The sequence below is a fragment of the Parasteatoda tepidariorum genome, chromosome 11, assembly GCF_982258835.1.
Source record: "Parasteatoda tepidariorum strain Cologne lab strain chromosome 11, Ptep-v5.0, whole genome shotgun sequence".
NCBI classification, from domain to species: Eukaryota; Metazoa; Arthropoda; class Arachnida; order Araneae; family Theridiidae; genus Parasteatoda; species Parasteatoda tepidariorum.
In genome coordinates this window covers 29,581,962-29,597,917 of record NC_141765.1, presented here as the reverse complement: position 1 = coordinate 29,597,917, position 15,956 = coordinate 29,581,962, and the positions used below count along the sequence as shown (strand labels likewise).

The following is a 15,956-nucleotide window of genomic DNA, read 5'->3' as shown; positions in this document are numbered from 1 at the left end:
TTTATTGGCTTCAAAAAATATGAAAAGGGAAATAAAAGTTGACATATTTCGAGCCTTCAAAAATAGGTGCCTATTCTCGAGACTCACCATGCGTGAATGACATCTGACGTTAATTATTGGACGCTGAAAACCTGTCTACTTTTATTATCATCTATTATTTTTTTAAATCAATGAAGTTTTTATCTTTTCGATTACGTTTCTTGGGGTTATTCATTTAGTAACACAGTATATTAAATTACTTCGCGCGATATTGAAATAAGTTTTAAGTAAGATAAAGACATGGGTTCTTAGATTAAAAAAAAAAAAATAATTAATCACTACTTTCTAAAAAAAATCGATGCAGTACATTTTTTTTTACTGCTAGCTTTAGTAATACTTTTTAAGGACGTAAAAAAATTTGGTTTACAATTAAAATTTCAAAAGTCGAATGTGAAAATGGAATGTCCCCTAGCACCTAAAATGGTTACAAGGACAGCCATTTGAAACAAGTTAACGTTTCCGCGCCCTTCTCAAAGTTGTTTGTAAATGTATTTTTTTATTTATCGTTTCCAAAGTTTATTCTCGATATATATTTTAGGGTATACTTTAGGCTAACTTCGATCGAGTTTATTTTTGCACCCTTATTTGCTTTAAATTATTAAATAATTTGCTTAAAATAGACTATTCTATTTGATTTAATGCATTTCTAGTATAATAGTAAACGGGGTATCCATCGCATATCCTTAACCTTGATACCGCTATCATTAAATAAATTAGTAGGATTAGCTAGGATAATTAATAATTGTTAAATATTTTCTCGCTTTAGCTTTCAAACAATAATATGTTTCGTCAGAACAGATTTCAATTCTGGAAATAACGAAATTATTGAGCAGGTTCCTTGGAGCAATCTCATTCTTATCCTCTTATGACGAAATATAGGAAAGATTGGTATTAACAGTTTCTGTAAAAAAGTATAACCTTCTCGCTGCGTTATTTATTTATTTATTTATTTATTTATTTTATCAAAATAAGTTCGAAAATTGAGTATTTTGTATTACATTTTTCAAATCAGATGATGATTCTTAAATTGGCACGACTTCGGAATCTTTTTACAGATTTCAACTTTTAGTATTTGCTGTTTAACAAAATAAGGCATTTTCCTAATAACAAATTATGCTATAATAATATCTTGGGAATAGTTCTAAAATTAAAAAATAATTTCAACAAAAGTAAATTTTTTCAGCATGTTTTTTTTTTGTTGAAAGAATAGCTTTCTTAAAGTTATCGGTGTAATATGTAAGTTTAAATGTTAAAATAAAATTGCGGTTTGAATTTGTTCATTTAGAAAACAAAACAAACAGTTGTGGTTTTTTCAGTTGCACTAATATGTATTTACTTTTCACAAGCCGAACAAATAAGTAAATAAATAAATAATTTGTATGTTCAATCTTTGACAAAAGATGGCACTTATTTTCTATGATCAGTCACAAAAGATGGCACTTATTTACTATGATCAGTCAGACGTTTTGCAAAGAGTAATTTTATCATAGAAAATTTTCTTAAATTCTTATCAGCTAACTGGATATAGTTCTGAGACTCGAAAAAAAACAGCAACAAGTGAGCATTTACTTAAAACGAGTGATAATTTAAAGAAAAACTTTTAAGTACTAATAAAAACAAAATAGTTTAGTATATTATCGGAATTCTACGTTTTAGCATATAGAAAAAGTAAAAAATATAATGAAATAATTAGTTGAATAATTCAGTGAATCACACGTGGCCAGGTAATTAAAAATTTAATTTAAAAATTATGATGTTAGGACGACATACACTGAAGAGCCAAAAAAACTGGTATACCTGCCTAATATCGTGTAGGGCACCCGCGAGCCCGCAGAAGTGCCGCAACACGACGTGGCATGGATTCGATCAATGTGTAAAGTAGTGCTGGAGATAATTGACACCATGAATCCTGCAGGGCTGTCCATAAACCAGTGGGAGTAAGAGGAGGAGGGTATATCTTCTGAACATCACGTTGCAAGGCATTCCAAATATGTTCAATAATGTTCATGTCTGGGGATTTTGGTGGCCAGCGGAAGTGTATAAATTCAGAAGAACGCTCTTGGATCCACTCCCAGACATGAACATTATTGAACATATTTGGGATGCCTTGCAACGTGATGTTCAGAAGATATCCCCACCCCCTCTTACTCCCACTGGTTTATGGACAGCCCTGCAGGATTCATGGTGTCAATTATCTCCAGCACTGCTATACACATTGATCGAATCCATACCACGTCGTGTTGCGGCACTTCTGCGTACTCGCGGGGGCCCTGCACGATATTAGGCAGGTATACCAGTTTTTTTGGCTCTTCAGTGTATGAGATATTTAAAGACGCTTAAAAATTTTGACTACGCATTCGATAGCTCTTTATGTTCAGTATCTTAATACTCCTTGTAGATAATCTATAGTGAAGTCACAAGAAACAATCAAAAAAAGGCAATCAGTAATTTATCTTCATGTTTCGAAAGAAAAAAAAGGATGATTAGTAACATCCTTTAGTCAGCTGTTTTGCATCGAATAATTTTAAACAGCAGAATGTTTTTAATTTCTTAAGAAGATTGAAATATCAGGCAATAACTCCAAGTTTTCTTTTAATAAAAACTTCGCAATAATTTGAAAAGGAATTTTACTTTAAAGGAAAACCTAAATTAAAGTACTAAAAAAATTGATTAGTATATTAATGAAAAAATAAAATACGTGGTGGCGTAAAGAATAAGATTTTTAAAAATTTTAAAATTCCTTTAAATAGTTGGTAAAAATGCTCTGCGATACGCGCGCGGACAGGCAATTAAAATATTTATTTTAAGATTAAGACGATATGTAAGATGTTGAGAAATTTTAAGATGCTTAAAAATATTGACTACGTATTCGTATTGATAATAATAAAATATATATTAAAAAAGTTGATAAATATATAATTCCAAATCTATGCATAATGCATATTGTTGAAATCGTATCAATTATTGAAAAAAATATAATCACATTAAATATAATCACAATCTGATGTATAATCACATTCTATCAGAAACATATATTTATAAAACTCGACATTCGTTGACTAAAATGATTTTTATTCAATAAATTTTTTTATTCAAATTTCATTACCAAATTACGAATAAATTTTTAGACAACGAAACATTGTATTTTATAATTAAATAAAAAAGGGATGAGCAATCGGTTATAAGCGAAAGAAAATATTATTGAAATTTTACGCTACGCGTGTTTAAGTCCAGTTCCTCGTAAGTTAACCGCATTTAAATATTAATCACCCCATTTAAATATTTCTTCACTGTCACCGAATTATTTTTTTAAAAATAATTAATTTTATTTTTTCTCGGCTTCTACTAAATAAAAACAGTTGCAACTTTAGATTTTTCAATAAAAAAATATGTAGATTAATATGGTATAAAAAAAATTTATACCTCATAATTCAAAGTTTTTCATCCTCAATTAAATTAAATAATGAAAAATAATAAATAATTATTAAAACAAAAATTTGCATGAAATTATCGTTCAGTAAACAGGTTTTATAAAGAGTGGATGCTATTTTTTTTTTTTTTTTTGAATTGCTAATTACATTTGAAAATATGGCTACAAACGCAAAAACTGAAATTAACATTAAGGGGTCTGAACTTTGGATTGCTCTCCTGATCAAACTATGGGGACCATATTTCCCCGGTTGCGGCAGCCCCCTATATTTTGAAGGTTAAAAATCCAAATATGTAAAAAAAATATATGTTTATTCATATAAAGTACGTTTTTGTGTCCCATTTCATAACTTAATTAAAAGTTAGCTCTAAATAATTAGCATATATCTGGTCACCTCCGAGAATCATTAAGATTGACACTTAGTACGTAAAAATTTGATCATTAGAAGAAAAGTTATTCAGGGTAATATCTTTTCTTTTCTTTTTTTTACTCAGTCCCAAAAATTCCCATTATAAATAGCTTACATTTTAAACGTTCTTATTTTCACGCTTTAAGATGCATTCTTCATATTTTGAATTTTTATTTTGAGGTTTTCAAATTTTAACAACGAATTTTTTAAACCTCATAACATAAATCTGGTCAATATATTTCCAGTTCTAATAGTTATTATCGTGAGTCCGGTATATAGCTGTGCCCATTGATGCTAATCTATTGGGTTTTTCGTCTTGACTCTTGAACTAAATCTTTTGAGTAGTTGATATCAGTATATGCGGAATAGGGTATAGAGCGTTCGCCTTCTGATGAAATGAACCGGGTTTGAATCCCAGCAATGGGATTCGAATTCCGCATCCGTCTCGCACCGACCACAGTGCCGACGTAAATTATCCTCAGTGGTAGACGGATCATGGGTTACTGTCCCCTTACCGTCAGGCTTCTCTTAACCATGGGAGGTTTTCGTGGCTTTCCTTTCAATGTAACGCAAATGCCGGTTAGTTCCTTCATAAAGCCCTCTACAGCGGCAAATTTCTCCCAATACTTGATCCAAAAGTTCCCTTGTATTCTGAATGGGTTTAAAATGAACAGTGGTAGTCGCAAATCCAAAATTGGGTCCGCTGTTCAACCACGGTTATAAAATAAAATATCTGTACACACAGTTATAAAACTCATCCACCTAAAGATAACTTTATGCAAGAAAAAATAATCATTTTTAAGAAAGAATTAATATTTATCTCATTTATATTTTTAAAAAAAATCCAAATGTTTTAGAATTTCAAACTATCATTAATTTTGTTCTATGTTAAACTATCTATTTTTTATTGAACAAATTCAAATTTAGTTTTATAAATAAATGGATGGTATAGTTCCCCTGCAGTAACCATTTAAATAAACGACTTTTTTAAAAATGATAATCTTTTTTTAGTTGTCATGTTTGAAGAATTAATTACTAGTCTGATTTTTTTTAGATTTTGTCATGTTTAATTACTCACGAAACAAACGTATGTACGTTGTTGCTGTTTCGATCATTATGATAAATAATAATAATATAAGTAATCCATAAGACAAATTGCTATGACATAATAAACGTCATCATACAAATCCTGATAGGCTACCAAATTTGGATCTACACTATACGGTTAGATTGCTATAAATAATAAAAAAGTGAAAGGTGACAGGTGCCCATAAACACTTGTGTCAGTAGTCCATTGTGACCATGGAAGTTGTGGGGAAGTGTTATGATAATGTTAATGTAATGCAGTGTTTCCCAAAGTGTGGTACGCGTACCCCCAGGGGTACGGGAGCAGTTTAGCGGGGGTACGCGTTTTTATGCGAAGTACGAAAATTTCAAAAAATTTTATTTAAAAACAAAGCTAGCCATGAAAATTTACGATTACGTATTTTTCTGATAGCTATTTTTTGCGGAGTTAACAATTAATAATCAGCGGTGTCAACAGCCAGTAGTGACTTTTACCTTTTGTGCAAATTATTTATAGTAAAAAATGCATTAATTTTTTTTATTAGGGGTACACAGAGTAACGAAAAATTTAGAAAGGGTACACAAAAGTCATAAGTTTGGGAAACACTGATGTAATGTAATGATTAAGAAAGTTCTTTATTTTTTTTATTTCGTTCAGTTTCATTGAAAGAAAAGTAAAATTATAAATAAAACAACTAGGTGAGTAAAATCGGAAATAGCAGCTATAGCTATTACCTAGAGTTTCTATTATCTAAACGTAGTTGAGAATGTTGCGAGAAGCAGTTACCATTGATACTATTACCTTTAGGTCTTTTTAAAACCTAGATTCACTTCTTGCAGTTAGGCGCTGGGACAAAGAATATATAAGTGAGTATATTATATCACTTGTATATTCACTGGCTGGGACATGGATATCCCATTAGTCTTTTTGAGTGATTAATAACCCGTGAAAAAAGACTACTAGTACATATACTTCCCAAGTCGTAAAAATAAGGTTGTTTTTATTGTTTCCGTATGATAAACTTTCAGAATCATGCAAATTATGATTCGAAGCAACGTAAAAGGATATAAATAATGCTTTTATTATGACGCTCACTTTTTCTTAGCTCTATTTCATTTATTTTTCTCACAAAAAGATGCATAACTCTTCACAAACATGTGATTTCTTCGAAACTATGCAACCATGACAGTTTTACAAATGCTGTCATGCTCACCACTTTAATAAAAGAAGAGAAGTTCAAAACACTGTAATGTGCAAATCTACTGTTAAAAAAGGACCTGATTATCGCCTAGGCCCAATAGGCACTGGCCTAGGGCCCACACTTTCTGGAGGGCCTCAAAAATTAGTTAAAAAGTCCACAATATTACTTTTTTTTAAAATACAGAAAGAAACAGTTTTTCTCAAAAAAGGCATTTTTTTTATTTCAAATTTTCTTTATATTGTGATAAACCAAACTCGTGTAAACATTGCACTTATCAAATTCGAAAGTACAGCTTAATTTTAACTGGTGCAATTTTTACTCCAACGGCTTAAACAAATGCAACGAGAGTGCATATTCACAAAGTCTCTTATAAATGATTATTGTCAACAAGAACTAAAAGCTTATTCTTAACAAATATGTAAAGCTGTAGATTGAGGGCTACAATCTTTAAAATAATTCAGCTAATCGGTGACTTTAAGCAAAAATCACTGATTTCACATGTTTGTGGTCACCAAACTATTTTTTTTTTCACACATTTTATAATATGCTTTAATATTTAGATGCGTAAACTTAATCTTAAAAAAATAATCTTCAATTGTCTGCTTTCAAAATTTTTTAGAATGTTTTTCTTGAATCATGCAGTTCAATAGATTCTTTTTACTGTTAGGACTACTATTCAGAAATTTAAATTCAAAATATTTTGTTAGGGGCCCGGGAAATTTTGTGGACTTCGGGCCTGAATTTGTCTTGATAGGTCCCTGTGTTAAAATGGTAGCCCAGCAGTCTACTTGGAACGTCTAATGGGATATGTATGTCCCATAAGGTTCGAAAGGGTTAAAAATAGGTAGACAGCAAGAGAAGGATGTACTAGTAAAGTTACAATTTATAATGTTAATCATGAACTGAACTCTTAACTTCACATTATATCGTTTTAATTATAACTTATAAATCGACCGTACTTAAATATGAAACTGAATTTATTAGGTTTGGGCTAGTTGCCGAGAGTGGGCCATTTAAACTAAGATGTAATTATCTTTTTGGAAATTAAACTTCTAAATAATTTAGAAACTTAGAACTAAAAATTCATTATACATAGTCCTTTTTTTTCCTTCTTTTTTTTAAACTTACAGGGCATTTGGATAATTCAAATGAAAGATTTTTGAATTATATGTACTCCTTAGCAATAATGAAATATTGTTTGTCTGTAAACTAAATTCTTTTTTTTTTTATTTATATAATTACTGCTCATTCATGATTAAACGTACTGGAAGGTACAATTATCTTCTAAATTAGTTTAAAGCACACATTTAGCGCAATCGTTTACAATTCAATTTTCTACTTTGTTTATCTTTTTTTATTTTGTTTATTCATTTTTATTTCATTCTCTGTATTGCTTTATTTAAGTATCGACATTTTGAAATTCCTCAATCCTTACATTATGCTTTATATAACTATTGCGTACCCCTTTTTTTTTTTTTTTAACAAAAATTACGTCAGTGTAAATAATCGAAATTGTTATTACAATTTTTAAAATGTGTTAATTCTTTTTGAACTTACAAAAAAGCCCTACAAACCTTTATCATTTGCAAACCTTGGTTTCTTACTAACATTGATTTCTCTCAAAAATTTCGAAAATTCAAATTTCATTTTAAAAAAAATCGTCTGTTAGTACTATTATCTTGTAAGTTTCTTTGTAATATCATTATTTAATGTCAATTATATTTTTGAATTGATGGTAAACTAACGTTCTAAAACTACGTTTTTTTTTTCTTTTAAAAAATAAAAAAAAAGCTTAGAGACATAATTTTTAGCTTGCAATATGTTAGACATAATCACAATGTGAGTATCACGAAATTCATTGATATCAAATAAATGCAATTTTTTATTTATTTTATTTGCTTTAAGTTAAATCTGCACGTTTTTGATATCAAAATTATTGATTTTAAATTTTCAAGAGCGAATCTCTAATGAAACGAAATGATGTGATAAAAATATGAGAGTTAAAATTCGTTTTTCTTTAAATAGTTTGAATTTAAATCTTCGAACCTCTTGTTATTCTAAATTTAACTCCTTATCGGGCTAAATTTGGCTCCACCCATGGTTCACATCATGGTTAAAAAATTATTTATTTAAAAGGGTCGAATTATATATCTAATATATATCTATTAGTTATGTGTCTGAAAATTAGCCCATTAATGGTGGATCACAAAAAATGGTCAATATATGAAAAAGTGGTAATATATATTTGCTTATGCAAGTGGATATTTCTTTCTACCAGCTACCACCTTATGTTAAATAAAGCATTATTGCTTTGACTCTAGATCCAACTAGAAATGTATCGTCAATATTACTATACTACTATACTATAGTATATTGACGTATATAGAATATCAATATGCTATACTATAGTATATTGATATTTTTGTCAATATACTATAGTATAGTATATTGACAAAAATATCTTGTTACGGCAAAATTAATCCCAAAAATAAATCATTTGCGCTACCACTTTTTTTTCTTTTTTAAAAAAAGGAAGCTTTTGCGAACGAAATGTTAAATTTTTTGTACTAGAAACGTTTTTTTTTTTTTTTTTTTTATGTAGCAGCTATACATGACATGTACAATACGGGCGAAGAAAACGGATACCCTTTTGATCTATAGATCGGATTTTCATGTATCTTGATGGTTCACAGAGGTGACCTCAAATAAGCTTATTGAGCCACGGTGGCAGAGAAGATAGAGCCCTCGCCTCCCAATGAGGTACCCAGGTTCGAATTCCAGAGGTGACTGATTTAAATGAATTCTGCTCCCGGCCAACCCCACTAACCACAGTGCTGACATAAAATATCCTCAGTGGTAAACAGATCATGGGTTAGAATCCCGTTGAAGTCAGAATATCCGTGGGAGGTTTTCGTGATTTTCCTATCCATGTAACGCAAATGCAGGTTAGTACTATCATAAAGTTCTCCACAAAGGCTATTTTGTACCACTGCTTTATCCTGAAGTTCTCTTGTTTTCGGGACAAAATAATGATGCCCTATTTAAATTATAAACAAAAGACTACAAAATGTTTTTAGATATTTATTGAAATTATAGTATCACTTCACAATACAATATTTAAAAAAAAAAAAAATTTAAAAAAGGCCTCATTTTATTGGACTAAAAAAAATAGGGTTTGCTTTTTTTGGAACTTTTTCGCATTTTTTGTCAAACAATTAATGAAAGAAAATTACAAGGTGAATAATTTTAGATTGTCTGTATTAAGGTAGGAAATTTACTATTTTATTGTTTATTATTATTATTGCTGTTTAAACTGCTGGAAATCGAATTTAAAAAATAAAAATAAAAATTTAATATCCCACCCTTCTTCCTACCCCTTTGACGGTGAGTTCTGCACTTTTGAGTAGATGCAAGAATGGGGAGAATAATTCTTGCCTTTCATCCTGTCTGCCTCTGGAAATAAAAATAAAGTCGTAAAAATAAGTAATTTTTGCAGAACACTAGCTTTTTATTTATTAGTTTTCTTCTAAAAAAAAGATTATTTCTTACATTTTTTTTAAAAATTTTTGCATTGATTTAAAAATTTATATGCATAAAAATGCTGCAGTTGAAAGGAAAAAAAAAAATTTAAAACAAATAATTTTGAACTAATTCAATCTTACTTTTCGTGTATTTTGAGAAACATGTTAAAAAAAAAATTAGAAAGCTTAAATATTTTTCGTGATTTTTTTGACCGACTATGCAGCCTTTTATTTTAACAAAAAAAAAAAAAAAAAATTGTAGAGTTACTGAAAAGAAAAAAATAATTCTGATTATTGAATTACTCTTTAACTTTTTACCCCTGAATTACTGTATAAACGAAGCTATGATAGCGTAAGAAGAATTTTAATATAGTTATTACGATTAATATTGTTGTTTATATTGGAATAATATTTTTTCGTTAACCAGTAAACAATTTTAAATTATTGCATCCAGATTAAAATCAAATCAGTATTAATTGCAGGAATTATTTTTTTCCCTTTAAGAGTTCAAGAAATGTTTTTATTTTCCCCATTCCTTTCTTGCTTTTATTTATTTATTTTTTTATTAAATATTTTTAAAGGAAAATGGAAACTTTTATATATTTAATATATAAATTTATATCGAAACGAGAAAAACAGTAAGAAAACAATTAAGCTATTTGTTTTCAAATAAAACCGCTAGATGACACTACCAGATGTGATTTTCGACTTATTCGTAGAATCAATGAAAAATTTGTTTCCTAAGAAGGAAATTAATTATTTTTTTTATTAAAATAAGTTTATTTCTACAAATTTTTGTTTTTCAATATGCACTATATCACAGAAATACTGGAAAAGATTTTTAAAAATCAGGATTGCTACATTTTAAAATGCAAACACAGGGAAATAATTTTTCCCCGACTTCAAAAATACGAAACGAAACTATTTATTAAAAATATAGTTCTACACTTTTAATATTTTAAAATGTATTTGATATTTGAAAAACTTCTTGAAGCTTCTATACTTAATTCCGTGTAATGTAACAATTGGAAACGGTCACTGAAATTGCGCAAAATATTCCAATTAAAATTTTGAGAGAGGATGTTTTTTTACCCGGAAGGTTATTAGCAGCCAATCATATGATCTTGCGGAGGAATATTGCCTTCTTTCGGTCGTGATGTGGTTTCATCAGACAACAGAATTATCACGTAGTATGTGTATATATTTCCTCGTTGTGCATATTATTTGTTATGAAAAGTAGCAGCAATAAAATTGATTTAATATTTTTATGAAATGGCCGAAGGCACAACAGTAAATACAGGTAGAATAGTGTGCCCATTTTATTTATATTCTTCTTGCCAAGATGGTGCTAGATGCAAATATACTCACGATGATACTGCCACATGTAGTAATCTTAAAAACGTTGCCTGTCGTTTCTTTTTGAAGGGCATTTGTAAGTATGGTGATAATTGCTGGTTTTTGCATTCAACTGTTAAAGGGGATATTAATTCTAAACCTAAATCGCGTAATGATAAGCTGGCTGCTGGGCCTTCACGTCAACGTTCAGAAAATCATAGCCCATCAACGCCCAAACACGATGTAAACAAAGTCGATACTTTTCCAGCTAAGTGTAATTTACGAAGTTTTAGCTCCATGAGAAAAGATAAAACATCTCCTTGCAGTCCAGATTCACCAAACTGGGTAAACGCACCTGAATTTGTGCCTAAGACTAACAAATCTTATGCCGATACTTTGAAATCAAATGTTTGTGTTATTAGATCAAAGCCTCAAAAATTGGATATGGAGTTGTGCATGCATTTCTTTGAGGGTAAGTGCCCTTATAATGATGAATGTCCATGCATTCATGGAAATTTGTGTGAACTTTGTAGAAAATATTGCTTGAATCCATATGATGAGAGACAACGAAAGCTTCATATTGAATATTGTGAAAAAGAACTTGAACAAGATATGGAATTATCATTTGCTATTCAACGTAGTGTGGATAAAACCTGTGGCATATGTATGGATGTTATAATGGAAAAAGATCCAGTTGCAGAACGTCGTTTTGGAATTCTTGAAAAATGCAATCATGTGTTTTGTTTATCCTGTATCAGAAAGTGGAGAAGAGTCAAGACTTTTGAAAGTGCACAGCATGTTGATCATTTAGTAGATCCCGGTGTTACCCGTGCATGTCCAGAATGTAGAGTGTCTTCTGATTTTATCACACCTAGCCAGTATTGGGTTGACACAGAAGACGAAAAGAAAAAATTAATTGCCGACTATAAAGTAGCACTAAGCAAAAAACCTTGTAAATATTTCAAGCAAGGTAAAGGAACATGTCCATTTGGTGGTGCATGTTTCTATCTCCATGCCAAACCTGATGGCACAAAAGTAGATTTACCATTACCAACAAGAAGACGCCGACAAAATCAAGATGGTGAATTAGATTTCATGGGTAGAATAATCTTATGGGATTACTTGGAAGTAAGAGATCAAAGTGTTTTGATGCATTTGGATCTAGATGAACTTGTTTATGCTATGTCTGATGATACTGATCATGAATCCGAGTCGAGCGAAGAAGACTTCTTTATTAGCGAATCATTTTAATTTCTGTTAACCTCTTTTCTAGAAAATTGCGCTATTTATTTAGATTTACCTTTTCGAAAGCCTTATATTCAACTAAATGCTTATTTCTTGCATACTAATTCAGTTCTTGTTAGGAGTTTTTAATGCAAGTGTGAATTGAACTTTTCAAAATCGTGAGTCATTTGGTTGTTGTTTATTAGTGAACTGAATTATATATAATCTAGTACTGAACATCAATGAACACAGAATCACAAAGTATAGTTGTCTTCTGAAAAAAAATTTCATCCTTTTTCTTTTTTTGAAAAAAAAAATCATTTTGTTGATGTTGGTTTTCAAAGCTCGGTTGCTTTTTTGATGTTAGAAAACTGTTTACTAGTCTTCAATCTTAATATGTTGATTCAGGAATTATGGAACCGGTTTTTCAAATCTGCGAAGATTTCATTATATGTAACAAATATTTTTTTATTGCAAAGCTTTAGATTTTAAATTTTCTCGTTTGATGAAGCTCTTCTATATTTTTTAATGCATTATTTTGCTGATATACTCTAATTTTTTTCATTGTAAAACTTTAGGTTTTAAGATATCTTTATTGATTAAGCAGTCTTATTGTTTTTATAAAAAATAAGATCCACTATTAGCAAATATACTCATATTTTATTTGTAATACTAGACTGCGCTGGTCATTTGTTTTTATTGAAAATTTCTACACTCTTTAGATTTATATTTAATATTATTACAGTCATTAATACAATCATGTCATTAAATGCTTTTTTAATTTCTGTGCTCTATCTGTAATGTGTGTGATAGTCTTGTGATAACTTTACATATAGCTTTTTTACGCGTGTATAAAAATGAATTAAATCTTCTTAATTAATGTATTAAGATTTTTTCAATGTATGTTAAAAATGTTATTAGATTTTGTTAAGTTTTATCTCTGTTAATCATCTGTATTATTTCAATCATCTTCTAACTTGGCTATAAAACATGAAATTGTTTCAGTACTATGAAGTGTATCCTTATCATAAGTGTATAGTATATAAATATATATTATAGTTTTATTTTTATAGCTACATTTTTAAAAACCATTGCAATATTTATTCATATAAGTGGATTAACAAAAAGTTGTGATATATAAATACTCAATAATTGGTTAACTTTTGTTTTAACATGTGCTGTTCTTAAATATTTTTCTTATGTAGATATTTGCATTTTTATGCTGTTATAAATGTACAAAATTAACTTCTACATATCTAGTGTGTTCAACTATTTTGTGATTAATAGATTTTTATTCTGCTATCTGTATCTATCTTAAATTTGAATTTTTTATTCTTTAATGTTTGCAATTCTGGAACGAACTAAATGTCCATCCGAATTGAAAATATTTGTTTTAGAGTTTTGAATCACATTATACAACACTTCATAAGAATTTATTTTAAAATAACTTTATTTTATCATAAATTTATTTTCGTTTTTAAGAAAATTAAAACAAAATCAACAAACTTTTTTTCATATTTTAATGTGGAATGACTTGTATAAGCATTAGTTTTAGTTTCTTATAATTATTTTACTTTTTTTGTACATGTTGAATGAAGCTTAAATTATAAAAACTTTTTAGGTATTATGAAGTGTGCGTTTCTAGAAACTTTTATGTTGTTAAAATTGTGTTGATTATCTTAGTAAATGTTTTCAATGCTATGGAAGTATTGGAAGTGCTATGCAATATTTGAACCTATAATTGTTACAAAAATTAAAATTGAATTTCACAATATTCTGCTATGCAATGTCTATGCAAACTCTGTGCTATATACAATAACTGCTATGTACTCTGACATTTTTTTAAAAAGATTTGTTAAAATTAGATTGTCCGAAGCGTGCCATTTAAAGAAAATTTAACCTGAATATGTAGATCAAGTGAGTCTTTTTGCTGCTAATTTTTACTAGTGATCAAGGCATAATTTGAAATATTTTAGATAAGGTAGATTATTCTTAGAAAAAGTAACTATATAGACGCCTACACTTAAGTCTATTAAATTTTTGACTCGTACTATTGGTTTTTCAGAACTTATTGCAATTTAATTTTTAATATTCTTTAGACTGAAAAATAAATTCATTCAAAGATTCCTCTTTAAGTATTTTAGAAACCTTGTATCTATCTTATTAAATATCATTCCTATAGCTTTGAAAGAATATTTAAATTAAGAATAAAATTGTTTGTAATTTGAAACGTATGTTTTAGATTTTCTTGAAATTAATTGAGCTAATTCATGATGATACTCAGGTATGGAATTTTAAATTCCATTTAGCTCTATAACTTTAAAAAAAAAAAAAAAATCTTATTAGTTTTAAAATCAAGATAGAAGTTAACATACCTCTGACTATACACAGACTAATACTGAAGTACAATCATAAGTTGCTACAGACAAAAAATTCGAAGTGTCGTCTATAAGCTAATAAATAAAATAAAATAGTTTTTCAACTTAGTACAAGGAATTTTCTAAATTCTACATGTAATCTTCCAATCTGATTCTTAATTTCTATTTTATCTCAGCTTTAATAACATAACCTTTTTTTTCTTCTATTTTTTTATAAATATATATGCTTGTTTTACGAGCAAAGTTAACCTTTAAAAAGTAGGCAACTGTATCACCAACTACTTAAAAATAGTTCCTGTTTTTGCATATTGCATGAAACATTTTTAGAACAAATGTTTTATGCAGCAATTGTTTAAGAAATTTTATACAAATATAACTTTAAAAATTAACAAAAAAATCAATTGATATTTTTTCTTTTTAAATGCATGTATTTTTTTTAAGGCAGCAGCTTACTAATAAGGAAAGGATTATTAAAAAAAACTTTTTCAAAATTTTAAGACTTAATTTTTTTAAAAAGAAAAAATCTCTTCATAGGCGAGGAAAAGAGTAGTTGAATACCTCTTTTTTTCTAATTAATTTTAATATTTATTTCTCACCTGGTGCCTATTCTTGCTGCTGATTTATATAAGAAAAATGTATTGTAATATTTTATATTAAGGTCTGTAAATTTCTTTGAAAAATTCAGTCACTATAATATGTCTTGGTAAAGATGTTTTAAAAAAATATTGTGTTCAAGTTTAATATGAATGTTTAATGACAAAAATTTGAAATCAATCTTTGATCACAATTCTCAAACATATCACTTATAGAGATTCTGCATAGAGACTTGAGACAAAATTCTACACCATTAAAATTTTTAAGAAATACCAACTTAAAGACAAATTATTGAACCAAATTATTATTGTAATTGCGCTGTCAAATTCAACCAAACTTAAAAAAATAGATATATTTTTAATGACAAAAGAAGAAATCGAAACTATACATCAAATTATGTACTTTTCCTAATTGTAATGTTTGATCAGTCCTAATTAAGTTATTGACTATTGAAAATAATTCTTTTTCTTGATTTGAAATTCATTGTTTTGTCTTTCAATTGATAGCATAATTATAGAGCAAATGTGAAAGTTTTGTAATTTTTTAATGTTCATTTATTTTGTAAGGTTGGGTGAAAAATTTATCCTCTGATAACTATCACAATCATTTTTTTTTTGTTTCCTTTTTTATATTTTGATTTCTTTTCCTCATCTTTCTCTGCACTTCATTTTTTTTTTTTTTTAAAGAAGCGAAAAATTTGACGTTCTAATTTATTTAGTTTCTCATAGAATTTTTTAATTTTTTAAAAATTTAATTTTT

At 28.5% G+C, this 15,956-nt stretch overlaps 2 protein-coding genes across 2 annotated transcripts in view; both read left to right on the top strand.

The window, feature by feature from the left end:
• Nucleotides 1-15,956, top strand: part of LOC107457486 (delta(3,5)-Delta(2,4)-dienoyl-CoA isomerase, mitochondrial) — a 71,450-nt gene that overhangs the window by 37,741 nt on the left and 17,753 nt on the right. The gene's annotated exons all lie outside the window — the stretch shown is intronic.
• Nucleotides 10,796-14,595, top strand: LOC107457485 (E3 ubiquitin-protein ligase makorin-2). The gene has a single exon (XM_016075652.4). It carries the CDS (start codon nt 10,939-10,941, stop codon nt 12,250-12,252), a length of 1,314 nt encoding a protein of 437 aa, XP_015931138.1. The 5' UTR covers nt 10,796-10,938; the 3' UTR covers nt 12,253-14,595.